Source organism: Halichondria panicea, chromosome 13, assembly GCF_963675165.1.
Source record: "Halichondria panicea chromosome 13, odHalPani1.1, whole genome shotgun sequence".
Lineage (NCBI taxonomy): Eukaryota > Metazoa > Porifera > Demospongiae > Suberitida > Halichondriidae > Halichondria > Halichondria panicea.
The window spans coordinates 1,914,759-1,940,301 of record NC_087389.1 but is presented as its reverse complement, the minus strand read 5'-3'; the positions used below and the strand labels follow the sequence as shown (position 1 = coordinate 1,940,301).

The 25,543-nt window shown below is 43.5% G+C and overlaps 2 protein-coding genes and 1 long non-coding RNA gene across 6 annotated transcripts in view; all 3 read right to left on the bottom strand.

The window, feature by feature from the left end:
* The window catches only part of LOC135345915 (uncharacterized), a 47,025-nt gene that overhangs the window by 11,001 nt on the left and 10,481 nt on the right, over nt 1–25,543 (bottom strand). The window lies entirely within an intron of this gene.
* On the bottom strand, nt 1,170–5,650 carry LOC135345899 (uncharacterized). Its single transcript, XM_064543351.1, has one exon. It carries the CDS (start codon nt 5,514–5,516, stop codon nt 3,936–3,938), a length of 1,581 nt encoding a protein of 526 aa, XP_064399421.1. The 5' UTR covers nt 5,517–5,650; the 3' UTR covers nt 1,170–3,935.
* On the bottom strand, nt 5,513–7,411 carry LOC135345905 (uncharacterized). Its single transcript, XM_064543358.1, has one exon. The coding sequence runs from the start codon at nt 6,741–6,743 to the stop codon at nt 5,655–5,657; it is 1,089 nt and encodes a 362-aa protein (XP_064399428.1). The 5' UTR covers nt 6,744–7,411; the 3' UTR covers nt 5,513–5,654.

The window sequence follows — 25,543 nt, the reverse complement described above, 5'->3', positions numbered from 1 at the left end:
CGTATGGCATTTTAGACTGGGACATGCAAGTGAGAAATGCATCAAAAATATGTCCTACAAGAAGCTGGCTACTGGTATCAAATTACCAAAACGAGCTAAGCTGTCATTTTGTGAGGGATGTATCGCTGGAAAGATGAAACGAAAACCTTTCAAGGCAGTGGGAGAAATACGATCCAAGAGGAAGCTTCAACTTGTGCACAGTGACGTATGCGGTCCAATGCCTACGGACTCTATTGGTGGAAACAAGTATTTTGTCACTTTCATCGATGATTACTCAAGATGTTGTGCAGTCTACTTTCTCAAAAATAAATCTGAAGTTCCTGAGAAATTTAAGGAATTTGAAGCTCGTGTATTCAATGACTGCAGTCAGAGAGTGAGTACATTGCGGAGCGATAACGGAGGAGAGTACCTGTCTAAGGAGTTTAGGAGCTATCTGAAGTCAAAAGGTATACGCCAGGAACTTACGGTACCACATTCTCCAGAACAGAATGGTGTTGCGGAGAGGATGAACAGAACCCTCATGGAGACAGCTCGGTCAATGATGGCTCATGCAGGATTACCTGAAAGATTTTGGGCTGAAGCTGTAGAAACTGCAGCGTACATCAGAAACCGTACTCCAACAACTGCTATCAAGGATACGAAGACACCAATGGAAGTCTGGAATGGAAACGTACCCAACATTGCAAACATGAAAGTGTTTGGCTGTATGGCATATGCACATGTACCTGATGTGCAGAGAAAGAAGCTCGATAAGAAAGCTGTGAAACTTTGGTTTGTCGGATATTCTATTCAGTCGAAAGCCTACAGACTGTTGGATGAGAAGACATCGAAAATCTATATTCGGAGAGATGTGATCTTCAATGAGCAAGATTTTGGACAGAAAACAGAGGAAGTCCCTAAAGGTGATCTACTTGAAACAATTGAGGTAAAGCAAAACCCTGATATCGAATCAGAGACAGAGGAGGAGCAGGCTGAGTCAGAAGAGAGAAGACAATCTGAACGCACCAGACGACCTCCTGTTCGTTTTGGAATAGATGAATATGCTGACACAGCTACAGCCAGTATTCCACATGTGGCTTATGTAGCACATCAGATTGCTGAACCAAATACTATGGACGAAGCATTGGCAGGTGATCTCTCAAATGAGTGGAAAGAAGCAGCCGATTTGGAGTATGACTCACTCCTACAGAACGAGACATGGGATCTTGTGGAACTGCCAAGAGGAAGAGAAACGATTGGCAGTAAGTGGGTCTTCAAGATCAAGTACAAAGGAGACGGAGAGATAGAGAGGTTTAAAGCCCGACTAGTTGCCAAAGGTTATGCTCAAAAACCTGGCATTGACTACGATGAGACATTCTCTCCTGTAGTTAAGTTCTCGTCAATCAGAGTTCTGCTGGCATTTGCTGTTCAGAATGATATGCTACTACATCAAATGGATGTGGTGACCGCCTTCTTGAATGGAACTTTGGAAGAGGATCTCTACATGCAGCAACCTGATGGTTATGTTCAGCAAGGAAAGGAACACCTTGTATGCAAGCTGAGGAAATCTCTGTACGGCTTAAAGCAATCACCAAGATGCTGGAATAAAGCCTTTACTGAGTTCATGAAATCAGTCGAATTTAAACAGAGTTCAGCAGACCCCTGCATCTATGTTCGAGAAACAGGCACGCTATGTATTGTTGCCGTGTACGTCGACGATCTTATCATTGCGACAAAGACTGACGAGGAAATTACAACGATGGAGACTTGGGCAATTCCTGGCCATGTGTCCGGGCCTAAAACAGTTTAGGCATAGATTGTTAGAGCGAACAGTTGACAACATCTTGTCGTGGGGTAAGCTCTTGAACTTCGGGCAGGCATACAGTGGGTGCTTCTCGACTTTACAAGTGACGCAGTTTCCGGCTGATTCAAAAACGTTTCCAGTGTGAGCTGAAATCTTGTGAGGATTGGTGTAGGGTTTCTTGTGCTCAAATCGTCCGCTACGCCTTTCTTGAGTAAGCGAACACGTCTCTGAGGCTTGTGCTCTAAGATCGAGAAACTCAAGTAGTTTTTGATAGTGCGGAACACTGGTAGAGTCCTGACTGGCCCTTTGCCATTCAAACATTGTGGCTTGGTCCAGTTTCAGTTCCAGTATAGAAGTTATAAATGCTCCAGAAGGTTCTTCACCCATTGCCTTGAGAGCACGCAAGTGCTGTTGTACAGAATCATGCAGGCGTCTGATCTCTTTGCCACTGCCATCCTTTAGGTTTGGAGCTTCGTAGATTTTCCGAGCATGAGCTTGGTGAATTAAGCGTGGCCTGTCGTATCGTGCCTTGAGAGATTCAATAGCCTCCGCGTATTGATCACCAGATTGAGAGAGTCCTTCAATCACTGATTTGGCTTGGCCGTCCTTCAGAGAGTGTCGGAGATAAGCCAACTTTTCCGCATTAGCAACATTCTTGCGACTGTGGACAGAAATGTTAAACTGCTCCCAGAAAGTTTGCCAATTGAGCAGGTCACCGTCGAACGAAGCAATGTCAATTCTTGGGAGTCTAACTCCATGCGGTTCAGGTGTCGTGGTGGTGAGCGATTCCAAAGTGTATCCAAAGTGTATCCAGGATTGTAAAGGATTTTTTTGATCTTTACTGATAGATTGAAAATGTCCTTGTCTTGATTACAAACAGCCGTGCTGAGATCATCAGATGAATCGGCGGCAATGACTACTGCTTCCTTCCTGATGTCTGCGAGTTCTGCCTTGAGGTCTGCAAGTATTTCTTGGTAGGTGTGGGCTAAGTGAACTTCTGCAGGATCTCCAGAGAGTGTATTTGCTTCTTCTGTGACTGACAAGAGTCTCGCTTGCAACTCCGCCAGACGGCGACCAATGAGAGTACAATCAGGGAGAGGTCTAGCCTCGACAGTGTCAGTGTCAGTGTTAAGAGTAGTTAGGGCTTGTAGTCTGAGTGAGATATTCATGACATCGTCGTCATGTTTATCAAGTGTTTCTTGTTCAGCTTCGACTTGGCTTTCTTCTATAGCGTCAAGAATTGCCATGTTATGCGTCTTGAAGCTAGTATCAAGTGATTCCAATCTCTTAAGTAACTGTTGCGCTTGGCTTGAGACAGATTGATCAAAGTCCATGCCTTCGAGCTCTGTTAGCTTGGAAGTCAACCTTGTGATGCTGGCCTTTACTGAGCCTCTCCTTCTTTTGAGAGTAGTGAGCTCAGACATCATAAGAGATAAGAATGATGTATACTAAATGTTTTGGTTCGTTCGTGCACCTTTGTGCAGGGCAACAATTTTGCACCTTTGTGCAGCAACAATTTTTTGCACCTTTGTGCAGACTTACATGCACTCTTGTGCAGCCGTCGAGTTGTGCACCGTTGTGCAGGTCGTGCGATACGATGGGTCGTGCACCTTTGTACAGAGTTCGTGCACTCTTGTGCAGACGTACGATCGAGTGTGGACTGTATGAGTGAGAGAGGGCTACAAGAGAGAGCCGTGGATGCCAATGAGTTCGGAGTCGTATATCCGGTTCGAAGGACCATTTAATGTTGAGCTCTTTCTTGTATCTAGACTAAGAACTAGACAGGCTAGTTTAGTTTGAGAGTTAGCTATTGTTGGGAGACAGGCTCCTACTTATCCTAGAGTACAAGTTGACTTGACCTTTTGCAACAATTCTTAGTGAGTTTAGACAAAATACAATAAACAACAACAATAACTGAGAAAGATAGTGGGTGATGGCAAATACAAAACAAAGGGGGCAGGGCCAGAGCAAGGGGCCCTGCGCACAACAAAGAAAATTGAACAAAACAACACATTTACCACAAACTCATTAAACTATGAACCTAGTAAATATTGCATAACATCAAGTAATTAAACACCTAGCTTGTACACATCAACATACCGCCGGCCAAGACCGGATGGTCTTAGGTACATTGCCATTGTTCAACAGTTACTCATTGTTCGTCAATCGGTAATATTACCGCGAGCTTGGTAATGGGACGAGTGTAGGTTCCATCGGCCGTCTTGATCTGAGCCACTCGCACTAAACCATCCTTGCCTGGATGAACGTTCAATACTTTAGCCAATGGCCATCGGTTGCGTATGGGAGCATCTTCTTTAATGACCACAAGGTCACCAATGCGAATGTTTCTTGTTGGGTGTTGCCATTTGTAGAACTTTCCTATATGAGAAAGGTATTCTGTCGAGAATCTCTTCCAAAAATGCTGTACCAATGATTGACAACATTGCCATCGCTTCAAGAGTGAGAGTGGACGAGGAGCTATAGATGAGACATCAGGTAGTGCCTTGAGTGGTCTATTGATGAGGAAGTGTCCCGGGATGAGAGCCTCAATGCCATCATCATCGTTGTGCAGGGGTGTCAGCGGTCGACTATTGAGGGTAGATTCAATCTGGCACAGGACTGTGGACATTTCCTCATACGTCATCTTGACTTCGCCTAAGATCTTGCGCAGGTGGGTCTTGACACTCTTTACTGCAGCTTCCCATAAACCTCCAAAGTGTGGAGCACGTTGCGGTATGAACCGCCATTCTATATTTTGACTAGCAAGATGACCACTGATGGTTTGGTGATTCGCTTGCGTTTCAAGGAATTTGTAGACATCTGATAGCTGCCTAGATGCACCAACAAAGTTGGTGCCATTGTCGCTCCAAATGAGTGTAGGTAGACCACGTCTAGCGATGAACCTTCTTAGGCAAGCGATGAACGCGTCCGTTGTCAGATCGGTCACCAATTCCAAGTGAACTGCCTTTACCGATAGCGATACAAAAACACAAATGTATGCCTTTACGATAGTTGGTTTCCGGACATAACTATACTTGATCAGCACTGGACCGGCATAGTCGATGCCTACTTTGTCGAAAACAGATCCAGGAGTGATTCTTTCCGGTGGCAGCTGTCCCAACATCTGTGGTAGGGGCTTGGCTGAATACTTTCGACAAGTGACACATTTCCTTGTGACAGAGCGAATGACCTTGTATCCACCAATTATATGATACCGTCTGTTCAGAGAGCTGGCAAGCAGTGTTGGACCAGCGTGCAACAATCGAATATGCTCTGTGAATATGATCACACGTGTCAGCTTGTGACTTCCATGCAGAATCAGAGGGTGCTTGGATTCATAAGACGATTGAGATAGTTGCTGTCTGCCTCCGACTCGAAGCAACTTGTTATCATCAAGGAATGGGTTTCGAGAGATGAGTGAGCTTGAGTTGGGCAGTGGATGGTTGCTGCTCAGGTTTTCAATCTCGGATTTGAAGTGAATCAATTGAACGAATTTGTACCAGTAATTCTCCGCTTGCTGGAGTTCAAGGGTGGTCAAACAGCTAGACAGGATCCTGTCTTTCCTTTTCCTTTTGGAATTGTACACAAGACGATTGATCCAGCAAGTGACACGTTTGAAGTGGTTAAAATTCGAGAATCGTTCCAAAGGGATTACTGGCAAGTGGTCAGACTCTGCCACTACCAGCAATGAAATCTCCTTTTCTTCGTCAGCTGGGGTATTGGGCTTGATCATATTTTTCTTAGGCCATTCGGTGGAAGATTTCTTCAACCAGTCAGGACCATTCCACCAGAGCTCGTAGTCTAGTAACTCAGTGGGATAGAGACCTCTAGAGGCACAGTCGGCTGGATTCTCTAGTCCACTCACATGTCTTCACTTGTCTGGCGGAATCAGGTCAAGAATTGCAGAGATTCGGTTTCCCACGTATGTTTTGAAACGCTTTGGGCTTCCATCCAGCCAATTTAGTACCACCGTGCTATCTGTCCAGGCATGTATGCTGGAAAGGGGAATGTCAAATACCTTCTTCACATGACTCAGCAATTGAGAGAGTAAGTGTGCACCACACAATTCAAGCCGTGGAATCGACAGACGCTTGATTGGTGCCACTTTGGTTTTAGACATGACTAGTGAGATTTGATTGGAATTTGATGTGTTCGTTAGACGCAGGTACACAACAGCAGAATATGCGGATTCTGAGGCATCGGAGAACCCGTGAAGTTGGATCGATGAGATGTGAGAGGCTACGTCAAAGTAGCAGCGAGGGATATACTTGTGGGAAAGTTCAGGTAGTTCAGATCTCCACTTGCACCATACATCCTTGATACTTGAAGGAACTGGATCATCCCATTCGAGTCCTTCTTCCCACAACTTCTGGAGTAAGATCTTCATCTTGATGGTAGCAGGAGAAAACCACCCGAGCACGTCATATGTCTTAGCAACATCAGAGGCTAGACCCCGTTTGGTTAGAGTCTCAATTGGAGGTTGATCGGCCACAGTTAGTCGAAAGTGATCTTTACTTGCATTCCACTCGATACCAAGGGTCTTCTTGTACTCGTCGTCAGTGGGAAGCAAGTGTGATGATTGACTATCCCTGAGCTCAGAAGATATACTGTCCAATACCGTTGCATCATTCGAGTCCCACTTTCTGAGAAGAAATCCTCCCTTGGTAAACAGATTGTGTAGTTGCCGCTGAAGAATAATTGCTTCCTCAGCAGAGTCAGCTCCCGAGAGGCAGTCGTCTACATAGAAAGACGTTTCAACAATTCTTGCGGCCTGGGGGTATTCTGTAGCATGGTTGAGAGCGTTCTGCTTAACGGACATGTTGGCAGCAAAGGATGAAGCAGACACACCAAACGTGACTCTTGTCATTCTGTAGTCTGTCAAATTGTCGGTGGGTGTGCTTCGCCATACAAATCGGTGGAGATCACGATCAGATTGTGTTAGCTCGACCGCTCTGTACATTTTGCTCACATCGGCCGTGAGAGCAATTCTATGGAAGCGAAATTGTAGTAATACATCAATCAACGGTGGATGTACAGTTGGTCCAACTAACAATGTATCATTTAGGGAGACTCCAGTACTAGATTTGGCGGATGCATCAAAAACGGCCCTAATCTTTGTAGTCAAGGCTCGTGGTCTACTCGATTCAGGTTCAACAACCTCGTTTGTATCTCAACGATTGGTACAGTCACTTGGGCTACCAAAGTCGTCGAAGAATCTTCAAATCACTGGAATAGCTGGAATCTCTCACAACTCACCGTTGCATTCAATTTCCACATTCCACGTCTCGCCAACGTTTTCACCCGATGAAAGAATACCAGTCACTGCAGTTGTTGTCCCGAGGGTCACTTGTGATATGCCTGCACAGCCTGTGGGTTTCAATTCAAAATGGAATCATTTATCTGGCCTAGAGCTCTCTGACTCGGAATTTGGATGTCCTGGAAGGATCGACATTTTGTTTGGCGTCGATGTCTGTGCATATTCACTATTGCAAGGCCGGCGGCAGGGACCAGCTGACTCGCCAGTAGCATTCGAGACCATCTTCGGCTGGGTGCTTGCTGGCAAAACGGACAAGCTACAAGTCCTCCACAGTCAAGTAACCCATCACGTCACTGTCACTTCTGGAGATGACATTTTGAGACAATTCTGGGAAATCGAAGAGAGTCCCAAGGCTGCATCCAATCTATCCCCTCAGGAGCGTACAGTCATACGTCATTTTGATGAGACTTGTTAGAGGAAGTAATTGATCAAGTGGTAAACCACAAGTGTAGTGATTAGGTGAACTCTTCACTTAGACTGTACATCTAGATTATTCTAGTTAATGTTTGTTCTAGAACTGTAGCTGCTGCTGAACTTTGACATTAGAGAACTAGGTAGAACATTCTAGAGTTATATGTGTTCTGTATATAAGTTCTTGAGTTTTGTGCAAGCTAGGTTATGATTAGGTTATGAGTGTTATGCTGTTTCTGTTGTCTACTACTGTTATTGAACAAAGTGTGACTAGTGTCAACTGCGATATCTGCGAACAGGTTATGGGCCCAGATCCCTACGGACTTATCACACTGAATTTTGTTCAAGACTAGACTATGGCTACGACAGATGAGAAGTGGGTGATCGATAAGTTAGATGACTCTAACTGGACCACTTGGAAGTTCCAGATGAAACACTTGCTACTTGCAAAAGGTGTCTGGGAAGTTGTGGACGGAACCGAGGAGCTTGCAGAGGATGCGACAGCAGCAGCCCGTGCTGAGTTTTTGAAGAAGTCGCAGAAGGCATTCTCTTCAATTGTCCTGGCGATAAAAACTTCTCAGTTGTATCTTGTGACGTCGTATGAGCAGCCGAGAGAAGCTTGGGATGCCCTGAGAAACCATTTTGAGCGTGACACTCTAGCCAACAAACTTTTCCTGAAGAAGCAATACTTCCGGATGGAGATGAAGGAAGGGACATCGATCGAGAAACACCTGAAGCGCATGAAGGAGTTGACGGACCGATTAGCAGCAATTGGTGCTCCTATCGCTGAAGAAGACCAGGTGGTTACTCTTTTAGGAAGCTTGCCCAAAAGCTACTCCACACTTGTTACTGCTCTGGAAGCCCGGGTTGACGGTATCTCGCTCAACTATGTGCAGCAAGCTCTAGCTCATGAGGAGCAGAAAATGCTTGGACGAGGACACTCAGGAAACTCTGATGCACAAAGAGGAGATGCAGCACTGTTTGGAGGAGAATCAAAGAGGAAATTCAAGCCATGGAAACCTATTTGCTATGGTTGTCAACAACCAGGTCATTTTCGACGGGACTGTCCCAAAGCAAAGAAGGGACCATCACACAAGGCAGAGACTGCTGGAGAGGAAGACAAAGAATCCGAGTATGAAGAAGGCAGTGCATTTGCAGCATCACAAGATGGATCTCAAGATGGTAAATGGCTGGTAGATTCTGGAGCATCCAGTCATATGACCTGGGACAAAGAACTCTTGACTGACTACCAAGAATTTGAGGTTCCTGAGAAAGTTGGTTTAGGTGATGGACGGACTGTGGACGCAGTTGGTTTTGGAAGTGTTCACTTGAGGATGTGCTTCAAAGTTAGCCAACCAAAGAAATTTGTTATGTACAAGGTTTTGTATGTTCCTAAGCTAGCCTGTAATCTTTTCTCGGTAAGAGCAGCTGTATCCAAAGGAGACTTCATCAAGTTTGGTCACTCTCGATGCTGGATTCGAGACGGAAATGGACATCTCCATGGAATGGGAACATTGGTGGATAAACTCTATCAACTCGATTGTGAAGCGATTCTCTCTGAGGCAGCAACACTGGTGAATGCTCAGAAAGACAACAATTTTGACGTATGGCATTTTAGACTGGGACATGCAAGTGAGAAATGCATCAAAAATATGTCCTACAAGAAGCTGGCTACTGGTATCAAATTACCAAAACGAGCTAAGCTGTCATTTTGTGAGGGATGTATCGCTGGAAAGATGAAACGAAAACCTTTCAAGGCAGTGGGAGAAATACGATCCAAGAGGAAGCTTCAACTTGTGCACAGTGACGTATGCGGTCCAATGCCTACGGACTCTATTGGTGGAAACAAGTATTTTGTCACTTTCATCGATGATTACTCAAGATGTTGTGCAGTCTACTTTCTCAAAAATAAATCTGAAGTTCCTGAGAAATTTAAGGAATTTGAAGCTCGTGTATTCAATGACTGCAGTCAGAGAGTGAGTACATTGCGGAGCGATAACGGAGGAGAGTACCTGTCTAAGGAGTTTAGGAGCTATCTGAAGTCAAAAGGTATACGCCAGGAACTTACGGTACCACATTCTCCAGAACAGAATGGTGTTGCGGAGAGGATGAACAGAACCCTCATGGAGACAGCTCGGTCAATGATGGCTCATGCAGGATTACCTGAAAGATTTTGGGCTGAAGCTGTAGAAACTGCAGCGTACATCAGAAACCGTACTCCAACAACTGCTATCAAGGATACGAAGACACCAATGGAAGTCTGGAATGGAAACGTACCCAACATTGCAAACATGAAAGTGTTTGGCTGTATGGCATATGCACATGTACCTGATGTGCAGAGAAAGAAGCTCGATAAGAAAGCTGTGAAACTTTGGTTTGTCGGATATTCTATTCAGTCGAAAGCCTACAGACTGTTGGATGAGAAGACATCGAAAATCTATATTCGGAGAGATGTGATCTTCAATGAGCAAGATTTTGGACAGAAAACAGAGGAAGTCCCTAAAGGTGATCTACTTGAAACAATTGAGGTAAAGCAAAACCCTGATATCGAATCAGAGACAGAGGAGGAGCAGGCTGAGTCAGAAGAGAGAAGACAATCTGAACGCACCAGACGACCTCCTGTTCGTTTTGGAATAGATGAATATGCTGACACAGCTACAGCCAGTATTCCACATGTGGCTTATGTAGCACATCAGATTGCTGAACCAAATACTATGGACGAAGCATTGGCAGGTGATCTCTCAAATGAGTGGAAAGAAGCAGCCGATTTGGAGTATGACTCACTCCTACAGAACGAGACATGGGATCTTGTGGAACTGCCAAGAGGAAGAGAAACGATTGGCAGTAAGTGGGTCTTCAAGATCAAGTACAAAGGAGACGGAGAGATAGAGAGGTTTAAAGCCCGACTAGTTGCCAAAGGTTATGCTCAAAAACCTGGCATTGACTACGATGAGACATTCTCTCCTGTAGTTAAGTTCTCGTCAATCAGAGTTCTGCTGGCATTTGCTGTTCAGAATGATATGCTACTACATCAAATGGATGTGGTGACCGCCTTCTTGAATGGAACTTTGGAAGAGGATCTCTACATGCAGCAACCTGATGGTTATGTTCAGCAAGGAAAGGAACACCTTGTATGCAAGCTGAGGAAATCTCTGTACGGCTTAAAGCAATCACCAAGATGCTGGAATAAAGCCTTTACTGAGTTCATGAAATCAGTCGAATTTAAACAGAGTTCAGCAGACCCCTGCATCTATGTTCGAGAAACAGGCACGCTATGTATTGTTGCCGTGTACGTCGACGATCTTATCATTGCGACAAAGACTGACGAGGAAATTACAACGATGGAGACTTGGGCAATTCCTGGCCATGTGTCCGGGCCTAAAACAGTTTAGGCATAGATTGTTAGAGCGAACAGTTGACAACATCTTGTCGTGGGGTAAGCTCTTGAACTTCGGGCAGGCATACAGTGGGTGCTTCTCGACTTTACAAGTGACGCAGTTTCCGGCTGATTCAAAAACGTTTCCAGTGTGAGCTGAAATCTTGTGAGGATTGGTGTAGGGTTTCTTGTGCTCAAATCGTCCGCTACGCCTTTCTTGAGTAAGCGAACACGTCTCTGAGGCTTGTGCTCTAAGATCGAGAAACTCAAGTAGTTTTTGATAGTGCGGAACACTGGTAGAGTCCTGACTGGCCCTTTGCCATTCAAACATTGTGGCTTGGTCCAGTTTCAGTTCCAGTATAGAAGTTATAAATGCTCCAGAAGGTTCTTCACCCATTGCCTTGAGAGCACGCAAGTGCTGTTGTACAGAATCATGCAGGCGTCTGATCTCTTTGCCACTGCCATCCTTTAGGTTTGGAGCTTCGTAGATTTTCCGAGCATGAGCTTGGTGAATTAAGCGTGGCCTGTCGTATCGTGCCTTGAGAGATTCAATAGCCTCCGCGTATTGATCACCAGATTGAGAGAGTCCTTCAATCACTGATTTGGCTTGGCCGTCCTTCAGAGAGTGTCGGAGATAAGCCAACTTTTCCGCATTAGCAACATTCTTGCGACTGTGGACAGAAATGTTAAACTGCTCCCAGAAAGTTTGCCAATTGAGCAGGTCACCGTCGAACGAAGCAATGTCAATTCTTGGGAGTCTAACTCCATGCGGTTCAGGTGTCGTGGTGGTGAGCGATTCCAAAGTGTATCCAAAGTGTATCCAGGATTGTAAAGGATTTTTTTGATCTTTACTGATAGATTGAAAATGTCCTTGTCTTGATTACAAACAGCCGTGCTGAGATCATCAGATGAATCGGCGGCAATGACTACTGCTTCCTTCCTGATGTCTGCGAGTTCTGCCTTGAGGTCTGCAAGTATTTCTTGGTAGGTGTGGGCTAAGTGAACTTCTGCAGGATCTCCAGAGAGTGTATTTGCTTCTTCTGTGACTGACAAGAGTCTCGCTTGCAACTCCGCCAGACGGCGACCAATGAGAGTACAATCAGGGAGAGGTCTAGCCTCGACAGTGTCAGTGTCAGTGTTAAGAGTAGTTAGGGCTTGTAGTCTGAGTGAGATATTCATGACATCGTCGTCATGTTTATCAAGTGTTTCTTGTTCAGCTTCGACTTGGCTTTCTTCTATAGCGTCAAGAATTGCCATGTTATGCGTCTTGAAGCTAGTATCAAGTGATTCCAATCTCTTAAGTAACTGTTGCGCTTGGCTTGAGACAGATTGATCAAAGTCCATGCCTTCGAGCTCTGTTAGCTTGGAAGTCAACCTTGTGATGCTGGCCTTTACTGAGCCTCTCCTTCTTTTGAGAGTAGTGAGCTCAGACATCATAAGAGATAAGAATGATGTATACTAAATGTTTTGGTTCGTTCGTGCACCTTTGTGCAGGGCAACAATTTTGCACCTTTGTGCAGCAACAATTTTTTGCACCTTTGTGCAGACTTACATGCACTCTTGTGCAGCCGTCGAGTTGTGCACCGTTGTGCAGGTCGTGCGATACGATGGGTCGTGCACCTTTGTACAGAGTTCGTGCACTCTTGTGCAGACGTACGATCGAGTGTGGACTGTATGAGTGAGAGAGGGCTACAAGAGAGAGCCGTGGATGCCAATGAGTTCGGAGTCGTATATCCGGTTCGAAGGACCATTTAATGTTGAGCTCTTTCTTGTATCTAGACTAAGAACTAGACAGGCTAGTTTAGTTTGAGAGTTAGCTATTGTTGGGAGACAGGCTCCTACTTATCCTAGAGTACAAGTTGACTTGACCTTTTGCAACAATTCTTAGTGAGTTTAGACAAAATACAATAAACAACAACAATAACTGAGAAAGATAGTGGGTGATGGCAAATACAAAACAAAGGGGGCAGGGCCAGAGCAAGGGGCCCTGCGCACAACAAAGAAAATTGAACAAAACAACACATTTACCACAAACTCATTAAACTATGAACCTAGTAAATATTGCATAACATCAAGTAATTAAACACCTAGCTTGTACACATCAACAAAAGGTGTTGCTGATTGCGAGGCACTTTAATGAAACAAAGATTGCTGCCTTTAACGGGGAGGTGGCTTCCATATTTGACAACAGTGACTATCCACTTGATTACGTTTGTAAGATGTCATGCACTCAAACCAGATATAGACTTTTAGTGGCTTGAGCAAAGCGATTTGCTAATCACAGAAGTTTGGTCACATACAAACTTCTCGACCTTCTGCCTGGAAAGAAAACCATCAACGTTACTTTGTTGAGCCAACTGAAGACCCATTTCAATTCGATACCAGCTCAGATTTTGAAAATTCTGAATCCTCAAACTCTGAATATTCCGATATAGAAGAGAAAATCGCACAAGTGACGATGTAATTAGAACAAAGACGGTAATTAACAACTGCATTTGCGTCTTGTATAATACTACCGCCAATGAAGTACATTTATTAACGACATAATTATAATCATTATGTTAAAACTGTTCTCAATGTAATGCCTTTTTCCCCATACACTATACAGAGCCTGTACAGTGTTTACATCGTTAATGGAGTGTGCTGTGTCCAGCACTGGAGTCGTTCAGCCCCTTCCCGTTATTAAGATCAAAAATCAGGAAATTGTTCAATTATACAATTTAGGATAATTCCCTGTGAGCCATAGTCGATCTATGCACAGTATTGTTAGGTTATCAGTCCTGAAGTTGGTCACAATTTTATCTCCAATTATTCTCTATCATGTATGGACTAATACGTGACCGAGATACAGAGACTCACTTCGTACCTGTGCTTGATGAATTAAATATTGTTGAAAACACAGTTAACCTATTATTATATCATGCATGTTTGGTAAGTTTCGGTGCTAGGACACCTCGATCAATTTTCGGCAAATGAACTTTCTTGAATATTGAATATTGAACAGTAAACTTGAATAATCATGAACTATATACCATAATAATTATTGGTGGTAAAACATTTTCTGTGCCCACCGTGGTGCTCTCTTTTTAATTTAGAATATAACAAGGCCGTAAGAGATTGCTGTTTATTACTAAGTGAGAACAGTTTCAGTATAGGGTGAACTGGCTCTAGCTCTTCTGCCACCACCAGCAGCAGGACTGGCTCCTCTGCCACCACCAGCCGCAGGACTACTGCCTCCTCCTGGACCTAGTCCTGCACGTCCACCTCGAGCTCCAAGGCCATGGCATCTGGCCAGGGCTAGGGCCGCAGGAAGAGGCGCAGGCAGGGCCAGGGGTGGACGTCCTCGTGGAGCAGGCCGCGGAGGACGTGGAAGGGGGCCATGGCCACAACAAATGCTGCCACAGGTACCCTGGCCCCATGTCATGGGCCAGGGCCACGACGAAAAGACTGTGAATGTGAGTTGTTAGGTAGCTGTCTAGCTTTTGTGAATATCTGTTTCATGCATTACTTTCCTTACAGATTTATCACGGTCAGGTGAACATATACAATTAGAATTATCTATTATTATTATTATTTTATTGTTGTTTATAATTATTGTCACTAAGAGCTCTCGAATCACACTCTGACGAGGACATTAATGGAGAACAAGAGGTATACACAAATAGTGTAACTATTACTAGAATATCGCACATTGTTCATACTGAATAATCTCCCATTCCTCTAGGTGCAGCAGGTCCAGCAAGTGTGCAGGGTCTACCAGGGCCCACCAGGGGCAAGGGGTCAACAAGGCCCACCAGGGGCACCTGGAGCCGGTGGCTCAGGCCCAACTGTCACCACCATTACCGGCCCACGGGGAGCACGGGGTCCCCATGGATGGCCCGGTATGGCCAGGGAGATCCATACATAGCCCACCCGGAGCAGTAGGGGCACGGGGAGCTACAGGCTCCCAAGAAGCAACGTGGGGAGAAAGGATAAAAAGAGGCAGATTGTAAGTTCTTAATACACTGTAGTCGATTATATTTCACCAATTGTTTTCCTCTTTCTTGCAGTATCAGTTGACCATTATTGTGAAAGAGCTCGTCAAATCATAGACCCAGCCTCTCTCTGATACCATTCAGCAGTAGAGGGCCATGAATTCAGAAGGGAGCAAAAACAAATTGCTCATCTCCGTCGGTCCGAGGTGTCGGGATCCTACCCACCTCGGTTGGCTGGTGGGGGTACAAGTCGGGATGTTAGTGGGGGTAGTGGAAGTGGTGGCGTGGGTAGTGGTAGTGGAAGTGGTGGCGGGTACCAAAGTGGAGGAGGGAGTGGGGACTCCCTCAATTAGACGGATAGATGGGACTCCTGATATTATACATGCATACTGCCAGCTTTAAGTTCATATGTATATCTGTTCCACACACAGAAATTATAATCGTAAAATAAAATCGGGCAATACTAGACGTGTTAACAAAAAGGTGAGCAAATGCATTAGTAACATTGTGTCCCATGGCCACGACAAAATATGTTGCCAAATAAGAATGTTATCATGCCTTTTCTTCCACGTGCACAGACGAACTATATGTGGTGGTGGGAAAACAAGTGGCGTGGGTTGTGAGCCAATGGCGAGTACCAAAGTGGAGGAGAGAGTGGGGAGTCTAGTGAAGGGGATAGACCCTCTCAATTGGATGGTTTAAATGAAATGTGAGTCTAAGTTTTTTTATTAGGCTATGCATATGACGATGATGAAACAATCCATATTCTATAGTTTCACCTAACGTCACGGTGACGTTTAAAGGCAACCCCAATTCCACAATTGCATCACCCCTCCCCTCCCAAACAATCAACCTCATTGCTGTGGATGTGTGCATGTTTAAAGCATTAACATACATTTCTTACAGCATCCTCAGTGGCGTTCATTCCAGGGACGCCTGCTGGTGCTGTGCACACCCTCAGTCAGGTGAGTAAGCTAAGCCTCCCTGTCGAGTCAGAAAGCTCTAGTGATTAGGTAAGATCACCTCTTCTATTTGTTGCAAGGGGGATTTCACTCAATCAACAACAGGGTGACGATAAGCATCCGCTTATAAGTATAATCAGATGGTCTGAATACAACCACTCCTCCTGCACAAAAACTGTGGCAGAGCTGTAAAAAATCAATGGCGTCTGGGGATTGTTAAAGAACCAAAGGCTAGCCGAGAGGAGGAAAGTGTAGGCGGTAAAAATCAGTAAATTATTATATTTACATGTATGTAATTTTACAGGTGAATGATAAGGGGCGAGTGCTCATGGAGTGCTTTTGTCGACACCCCAACTGTACCCGTGACAGGAAGGGGCCATAGAATCAAGTCTCCAGAAAGCACGCACGTATGGGGGTGGCTCTGGAGAGTGTGTTGGACGAGGTGTGGACCCTCTTGGTGGACAAGGTGGTTGTGGGATGCAGTATCCACAGTGACCTTAAAGTCCTTGGATTATATGCTCGACGCAATTTGCCTCAAAAACGAAAAATTTAAATACTGGTGAATTTAACGGACAAGCGAACTTTAAGAAAAGCTCAGTCTATCTCAAACTACAACCACTCCTCCTGCCTCCGCTACACAAAAACTGTGGCAGAGCTGTAAAAAATCACTGGCGTCTGCTATTATGGATGCTAGTACTATTACCTAACCTTAAGAAACACCATCTGGCTGTACTATAATTTATTTTTATATTATTGGCAGCACTTATTCAAGGGTATTATTGGGTTGGTACTTTACTAGCTGCTTCCTGGCTCATTGGTACAAGAAGAGAGTGAGAGAAGAAACATATTTAGCATCAGGGAATTGTAGATGAGGTATCTCTACACAATCACCTATTATTGTGCTGAAGATATTCATTATGCTGTATTCTGCTACACATGGGTCGGCAAGGAACGAAAAGGAGAAAGGGAAGTGGGATAATTGGGAGCAAAACAAAAGCCTGGCATGGGTTTCCGGGCAAGAGCGAGTCAGTTTGTTGCTAAGGAGGAAGTGAGGTAAAGGACCACGATTTAAACTACAACATTTATACGAACACAAGGGTAGGCAGGCAGGCAGTTTAAGCAATAGCACTTCTGTGCCACCCCACCTGCCATCAACACGTGAAACCTAAGATGCCAGAATGGTTGTGTTCATTGCAACAAAGGCTAAAGTTGATATTCAGTGACATTGTAGACTTGTGTATACACATAAATGTATGCTTTTTCGGTGAACGCATTAACAACTGGGAAGTGTTGATTACAGCAAAGGCTAAAGTTGACATTCAGTAACATAAAATACCAGAATGGTAGTGTTGATTTACAGTAAAGGCTAAATGAAGTTGATGATCTGCACATGGGTTTAAACAATTTATTCCAATAATCAGTACAACCACGAGACAAGAAATGAAAGTTGCACAGAAGATTCTAAAACAACATAAAATGCCAGAATGGTAGAAGATGTTTATGGCTAAAGTTGACTTTCAGTGACATTGTAGACTTTTGTATACACATAAATGTATGCTTTTTCGGTGAGCGCATTATCACCCCACCTGCCATCAACACATGACACCTAACAACTGGGAGTCATAAGATGCCAGAATCTGCTGTAATCTCTGCATGCTGTAAACATGGACAGTACTACTGTAAAGAAAAAGAAGAAGCGTTCATCTCAGAAGAGGCAGATGAGGGAAATGGATTGGGAGAGAAGGGTGTTCCTTCATAAATGGAAAGGAATTATCTGGTAAGCTATAGTACACCTAAAAGAACTGAAGTGCTAACCCTCGGCCGTTGACATGATCTACATACAGGTGCATAGCAACTAAATATACAATGTTGGCTAATGGTAGTGTTGATTACAGCAAAGGCTAAAGTTGACATACAGTAACATTAAATGCCAGAATGGTATTGTTGATTGCAACAAAGGCTAAAGTTGACATTCAGTGACATTGTAGACTTTTGTATACACATAAATGTATGCTTTTTCGGTGAGCGCATTATCTATTTTAAAAAAACACTCAAAAACATTTTAAATCGTGTAGCATACAAATTACAGTACAGATGAGAAAATTACAGAACACGTTCTTCGCGACATATGTAAATGCAAGCAAGTGCTTAGAATTGTCCGTGAAATCACCGATGGCGAATGGAGGTACCACCGTCAGAATCGTAAAAAGAACATTAATCAAAATTAATAATTATTATAATGTGTGTTCAATGCAGTTTAGTAATAGAGTCTCATTTGGCAATGATCACTCTGCGTCAATTGTATACTGTAAACTGAAGTCTCTAACTGGAACGATGGGGGAAAGGAAAGAGCTTTTGAGGGAATACGGCACACCTACTATAAGTATGTTAACGTTGCAGGGTACACTTATAGCAGTTATTATACAGTCTGCTGTTTCTTATTTACGACAGGGCCGCTTAAAAAGTATTCCCAAGAGAGTGAGCTGCAACAAACTAATTCAAGTGAATAATGATGAATAATTGTAGATGATATGTTGCAGTATTTTTCTTGGTGACGTAACAATTCTAAACAACTGGGCTTGTTGGGGAGTACAAGTAGTGAAGTACACTGCATTCCTAGCAGTTTTTGTAGGTTAATAATTTATGCGCAAGTAGTGATACGTTTTCCAAAGAGAGATGAGAACAAACTAAGAACTTCAGACAGTCCGCTTGCAAACTACATTGAATACAAGTAGTGAAGTACCTAGTGGAGTAGTGATAAGTTTTAACAAGATCTCTTCGAGTTGCCCTCCAGAAAGAACTACCAGCCAAAAAGAAACGAGAACAAACAGACAGTCCGCTTGCAAACTACATTGAATACAAGTAGTGAAGTAAGTTTTCTATTCGAATTGCCCTCCAGAAAGAAACGAGAACAAACTAAGAACTTCCGGGAGTGCTGCAATTGTTTGCACTCACACAAGTACGTGTGTAGTTAATGATATTCAGACAGTCAGCTTGCAAACTACATTGAATACAAGTAGTGAAGTACCTAGTGGAGTAGTGATAAGTTTTAACAAGATCTCTTCGAGTTGCCCTCCAGAAAGAACTACCAGCCAAAAAGAAACGAGAACAAACAGACAGTCCGCTTGCAAACTACATTGAATACAAGTAGTGAAGTAAGTTATCTATTCGTATTGCCCTCCAGAAAGAACCACCAGCCAAAAAGAAACGAGAACAAACTAAGAACTTCCGGGAGTGCTGCAATTGTTTGCACTCACACAAGTACGTGTGTAGTTAATGATATTCAGACAGTCAGCTTGCAAACTACATTGAATACAAGTAGTGAAGTACCTAGTGGAGTAGTGATAAGTTTTACAAGATCTCTTCGAGTTGCCCTCCAGAGAGAACCACCAGCCAAAAAGAAAACAGTCCGCTTGCAAACTACATTGAATACAAGTAGTGAAGTACCTAGTAGAGTAGTGATAAGTTTTAACAAGATCTCTTCGAGTTGCCCTCCAGAAAGAACCACCAGACCATACAAGTAGTGAAGTACTTAGTGGAGTAGTGATCAGTTAACAAGATCTCTTCGAGTTGCCCTCCAGAAAGAACCACCATCCCTCCCACCAGCCAAAGAGAGACGAGAACAAACTAAGAACTTCAGACAGTCAGCTTGCAAACTACATTGAATACAAGTAGTGAAGTACCTAGTGGAGTAGTGATAAGTTTTAACAAGATCTCTTCGAGTTGCCCTCCAGAAAGAACCACTAGCCAAAGAGAGACAAAGCAAACTGCATTTAATGTCCTAGAGCCATGATTGTCACTTTCACTAATCCATTTATCCACACTCCTGAGTTTTTTTCGTAGGAACTATAGAACTCAAACAAGGGCAGCTAGAGCTAGACCCTAGCTCTCTCTGGCTAGCTCTACATGTATCAGACTAGAAAAACATTTGCAATGTGAGAAATTGCTAGGATTGCACCAAGGGAAACCTTTAAAAAGCGTGGAAACAAGGAATTCGGCGAGTGCATAACCCCAATCCGTTACAACGTCATTCACATGTACTAATTCCCGAAATGTATTAGGTTTATTTTGTTTACTTTATGTTATATTATTTGTATATCGGGTAAGTTTAATGTTTACATAGTATTACATATTATTACATAATCATATTGAAACTTTGTGATACAAGGTATGTGTTTTAGTTTATGATACCCCCTTTTGTGATACCCCCTTTACAGTTTTGAGCAAAGACAGAGCCAAGTAAAGACAAAGATCTAGAGGAAAGACAGTCCCAATAGAAAGAGCAAACAAAGACAGTCCAGACCGTATTCATTGATGAATGAAGTATGATAATGATTTCATGACAGAACAATAGCCTCAGGGCTACTAGCTACTGGGCTATATTTTCAACAAAGAGCTAAAAGGGACACACTGTGACAGTGCATGTGTATACTGTGACAGTGCATGTGTATACTGTCAGTGTATAGACAATCATTTATATACCCTACAATTAACAATTAACTATTATTTCATATACTAGATGTGATAGCCAAAGACTGTTCAATATGCCACAACCTGAATTATAATAGGCCAGTTGCATACACGTTCAATGGAATGCAATTAGTCGTGACGTCACTACTGGATGCTTGCGGAGGCTGGACATCAACGTAGAACTCAATGTAAAACTGTGATAGTGGATGCGCCCGGAAGAGAGGAGCATGTCGGCCATTGAATTGAAATTATGGTCTTAGTATTTACCGTCTATGTTTTGTGCATACTGTCAGTTGATCTATGGTTGAATGTTAAATCTTAATCTTGAACTGCCGCACGCTGAAAACTGAAGAGGATATACAAATGCAACTTTACTAGCCACTACTCAATTATTCTACAAGAGACTTCTTCACAAAGAGATTGATTTGGAAAAGACAGAAGACTTCTGAGTAATAACTGTATAGCTACGATTGAAATTACAAATACAGCTTCATTCTCCGTAGCTTTGCATTCTGATGTCGATCTTGTAGTTTTTCACTTCCAACACAACAAACGATTTAAACGCTCTCGTTCATTTAATGATCATTACCACTTTTCATGTAATTTTCACTGCCTGAGCAAGAGCAAGATATACTGGCGCTAAAAAAAAGACAGAGCGCTTATGACCTGTACATCGAATGCAAACTCATATACATGTAACGGCAAATTACTTGGTTAGCTCATAATGGATATACGATGAAGCAAGTTAGTATGGTCTTAAGCTCGGTTAAACACTGCTGTAGCTAATACCCATTCAATTGAAAACAATACTTTGGAGATCAAGCAATTCAACAACACCTGCATCAAGTACTTGAGTTCCAATCCTGCTGAACATTCGTTCAAGAAGGAAGTGACCTGTTGGCAAACCACGTCGGTGCTCCAAAATTAGTGGATTATTCAAGAAGCAGCGATGAGCCAAAGCAGAAGAAACTACGCAAAATGTACTCTACACAAAACAAAAGGTGTTGCTGATTATGCGAGGCACTTTAATGAAACAAAGATTGCTGCCGTTAACGGGGAGGTGGAATCCATATTTGACAACGATGATTATCCACTTGATTACGTTTGTAAGATGTCATGCACTCACACCAGATATAGACTTTTAGTGGCTTGAGCAAAGCGATTTGCTAATCACAAAAGTTTGGTCACATACAAACTTCTCGACCTTCTGCCTGGAAAGAAAACCATCAACGTTACTTTGTTGAGCCAACTGAATAGGGTTCTATCTAGAAGAAATATTTTGGGGGGGGGGGGAGATATTTTGTAGGAGGAAGCCTACGGCGAGTGCAAAGCACGAGCCGTAGGCTGAAAGGGGGTCCAGGGGTCCTCCCCCGGAAAATTTTTTATTCTAGATGGCCAGAGACGCAATTTGAGCCAAATAAGGTGTATGATTTTGCTTAAAAATTGTCAAGCAAATCCTTAAGAATCACCACACCATCTATAAGCTGGACTCGCCTGAAAGCCAACATTCCCTACAAACTGATATTTCAACCTGATGGAAGCTTACCCTTAACCACGACAAATGCGCAACATTCAGCTATTTGCATATTATAGCCACCACCTTCTTTCCTTTATGTATCGCTATCTCACACACTGCATGCAGTGTTTGATAGACAATCAGTAAGAACCAGACAATTGTAAGGTGATCAGCTGCACAAACAATGGGTGTCAATCCGAGAATATTAACACTCTCCAAGAGGAAAGGTGAGTGCATGCATGCGCGCCCTGCATGGTCAAAACTTCACTAGACTACTTGAAAACATATAGTCTATAATAATATGACTGACACCGTTGCCAAAAAAACACCGGAGCGCCGTCAAGGGCCACCTCCACCAGTCGTGAGGCCTGCCCAAGGTGGAAAAGCAAGGCCTAGGTAGGTAAAAGTTAAGTGGGTATTAGTACAGTGTAAGTGCAAGAAGGTACCAGAGGGGAAGCTGGAAGGTTTGGGGGGGAAGCTTCCCCCCCCCCCCCCACTAGATAGAACCCTGCTGAAGACCCATTTCAATCCGATACCAGCTCGAAATTCTGAATACTCTGAATATTCCGATATAGAAGAGAAAATAGCACAAGTGACGATGCCCCAATTTGACTGATTATAACTCTAGTACATCTACAGTTATAATAGTTTATTTATGTGTGATTTCAAGATTCGAATTAAATGTTTTGGTGCTGTAATTAGAACAAAGACGGTAATTAACAACTGCATTTGCGTCTTGTATAATACTACCGCCAATGAAGTACATTTATTAATGACATAATTATAATCATTATGTTAAAACTGTTCTCAATGTAACGCCTTTTTTCCCATACACTATATACAGAGCCTACCTACGTGTACAGTGTTTACATCGTTAATGGAGTGTGCTGTGTCCAGCACTGGAGTCGTTTAGCCCCTTCCCGTTATTAAGATCAAAAATCAGGAAATTGTTTAATTATACGTAAAACAATTTAGGGTAATTCCCTGGGAGCCATAGTCGATCTATGCACAGTATTGTTAGGTTATCAGTCCTGAAGTTGGTCACAATTTTAATTTTATCTTATTTCCCTCCCACAGAGGCAACAGATCCTTGGTGATAATCATTCTCTATCATGTATGGACTAATACGTGACCGAGGTACAGAGACTCACTTCGCACCTGTGCTTGATGAATTAATTATTGTTGAAAACACTTTTCATTTATTATTATTCAATTGTTGGTTAACCTATTATTATATCACTTGATATCTCCATTCCAAACGGGAGCGTCCTGTATGACCAGCCCCTAGAACATTACACTTAGTCTGGCTGATAAAAGCGATTTCTGTTGACAGGGGCCATTGCAAACGGCAGTTCTAGGTAGATAGATCGATGGAACAATCTAGAATATTTGTAGAGAGTATTTGGAATCCTACGAATATTGGGGCCGCATTTTTTCTATCCACAGTAGCATTTATCAGTTCTTGCTTTACAGTCGGAGGGGTTGGCCACCAGTTGATGCTATTTTTTATACGATTGTGGTTGGGAAATTGCTGCCAATAAAAAGTATAGTATAGTATAACGGTGCAAAATCCTAAATAGAATGCGGCATTTCTCTTCAAAAACGCAAACCTCTGACACTCCTGGAGCCGGAGGCTCAGGCCCAACTGTCACCACCATTACCGGCCCACGGGGAGCATGGGGTCCCCGTGGATGGCCCGGTATGTCTGGTGCACCCGAATGGCCAGCGAGATCCATACAAGGCCCACCCGGACCAGTAGGGGCACGGGGAGCTACAGGCTCCCAAGAAGCAACGGGGCCTCAAGGAACAACAGGCCTGCAAGGACTAACTGGCCTCCAAGGTAGTAGAGGACCGCTAGGGCCCCCATGGCCCTGACGGACCACGTGGGATATTTGGACCCACAGGTTCATCTGGTCCGCGAGGTGAGAAGGGAGGACAGGGGATCCCGTGTGGGGGATTAGGGCCTCCAGGGAGAACATGGGGAGAAAGGAGAGAAAGAGGCAGATTGTAAGTTCTTAATACACTGTAGTCGATTATTTTTCACAAACTGTTTTGCTCTTTCTTCAGTTGACCATTATTGTGAAAGAGCTCGTCAAATCATAGACCCAGCCTCTCTCTGATACCATTGTCAGCAGTAGAGGGCCATGAATTCAGAAGGGAGCAAAAACAAATTGCTCATCTCCGTCGGTCCGAGGTGTCGGGATCCTACCCACCTCGATTGGCTGGTGGGGGTACAAGTCGGGATGTTAGTGGGGGTAGTGGAAGTGGTGGCGTGGGTAGTGGAAGTGGTGGCGGGTACCAAAGTGGAGGAGGGAGTGGGGACTCCCTCAATTAGACGGATTGATGGGACTCCTGATATTATACATGCATTCATATGTATATTTGTTCCACACACAGAAATTATAATCATAAAAGAAAATCGGGCAATACTAGACGTGTTAACAAAAAAAGGTGAGCAAATGCATTAGTAACATTGTGTCCTATGGCCACGACAAAATATGTTGCCAAATAAGAATGTTATCATGCCTTTTCTTCCACGTGCACAGACAAACTGTATGTGGTGGTGAGAAAACAAGTGGCGTGGGTTGTGAGCCAATGGCGAGTACCAAAGTGGAGGAGAGAGTGGGGAGTCTAGTGAAGGGGATAGACTCCCTCAATTGGATGGTTCAAATGAAATGTGAGTCTAAGTTTTGTGTATTAGGCTATGCATACGACGATGATGAAACAATCCATATCCTATAGTTCCACCTAACGTCACGGTGACGTTTAAAGGCAACCCCAATTCCATCACCCCTCCCCTCCCGAACAATCAACCCCATTGCTGTGGATGTGTGCATGTTTAAAGCATTATAACATACATTTCTTACAGCATCCTCAGTGGCGTTCATTCCAGGGACGCCTGCTGCTGGTGCTGTGCACTATCTCCAGCACACCCTCGGTCAGGTGAGTAAGCTAAGCCTCCCTATTTACTGGGTCGAGTCAGAAAGCTCTAGTGATTAGGTAAGATCACCTCTTCTATTTGTTGCAAGGGGATTGCAGGTAAGTAAGACATCTTATCCAAGGTTGGGACTAAGGCCTCTCAATCAACAACAAGGTGACGATAAGCATCCGCTTATAAGTATAATCAGATGGTCTGAAAGCCAAGGGAGCATTCGAGGTCAGGCCACGTGCAATGAAATGGTATTTACTATTATTATTTATAATTTGATCATTCCGAGGTGAAATTTTAATTTAATTAATTTTTAACGATTGTATACAAAAATTATGAGAAGTTCTTGGTATTTTCCAAATTAGGTGCACATTATTCCAAGAGTCGCGTAGGGTTTCTGTTTTATGGAGGTTTCACTTGTAGCAGCAACATAGAAGTCAATGTTAGCAGCTTGATGGCTTCTTAGTACAACCTTAGCGAGGTTCTAGGGCACGGTGTAGTCGGTATTAGTATGGCAGCTGGTCTTGGACTAATATTAGGCTTTTGCTATCGACCGTCATAGTAGGTGAATGTTATTTGTCAGCTAAAAGGAGGCAAGGGAGCTAAAGAGCAAGTGGACAGAAAAAAAGAAGGCAGAAGAGAATAAGAAGAGAAGTGAAGTAAATACTGGTGAATTTAACGGACAAGTGAACTTAAGAAAAAGCTCAGCCTATCTCAAACTACAACCACTCCTCCTGCACAAAAACTGTGGCAGAGCTGTAAAAAATCAATGGGCCAGCGGTATTGTCAAAGAACCAAAGGCTAG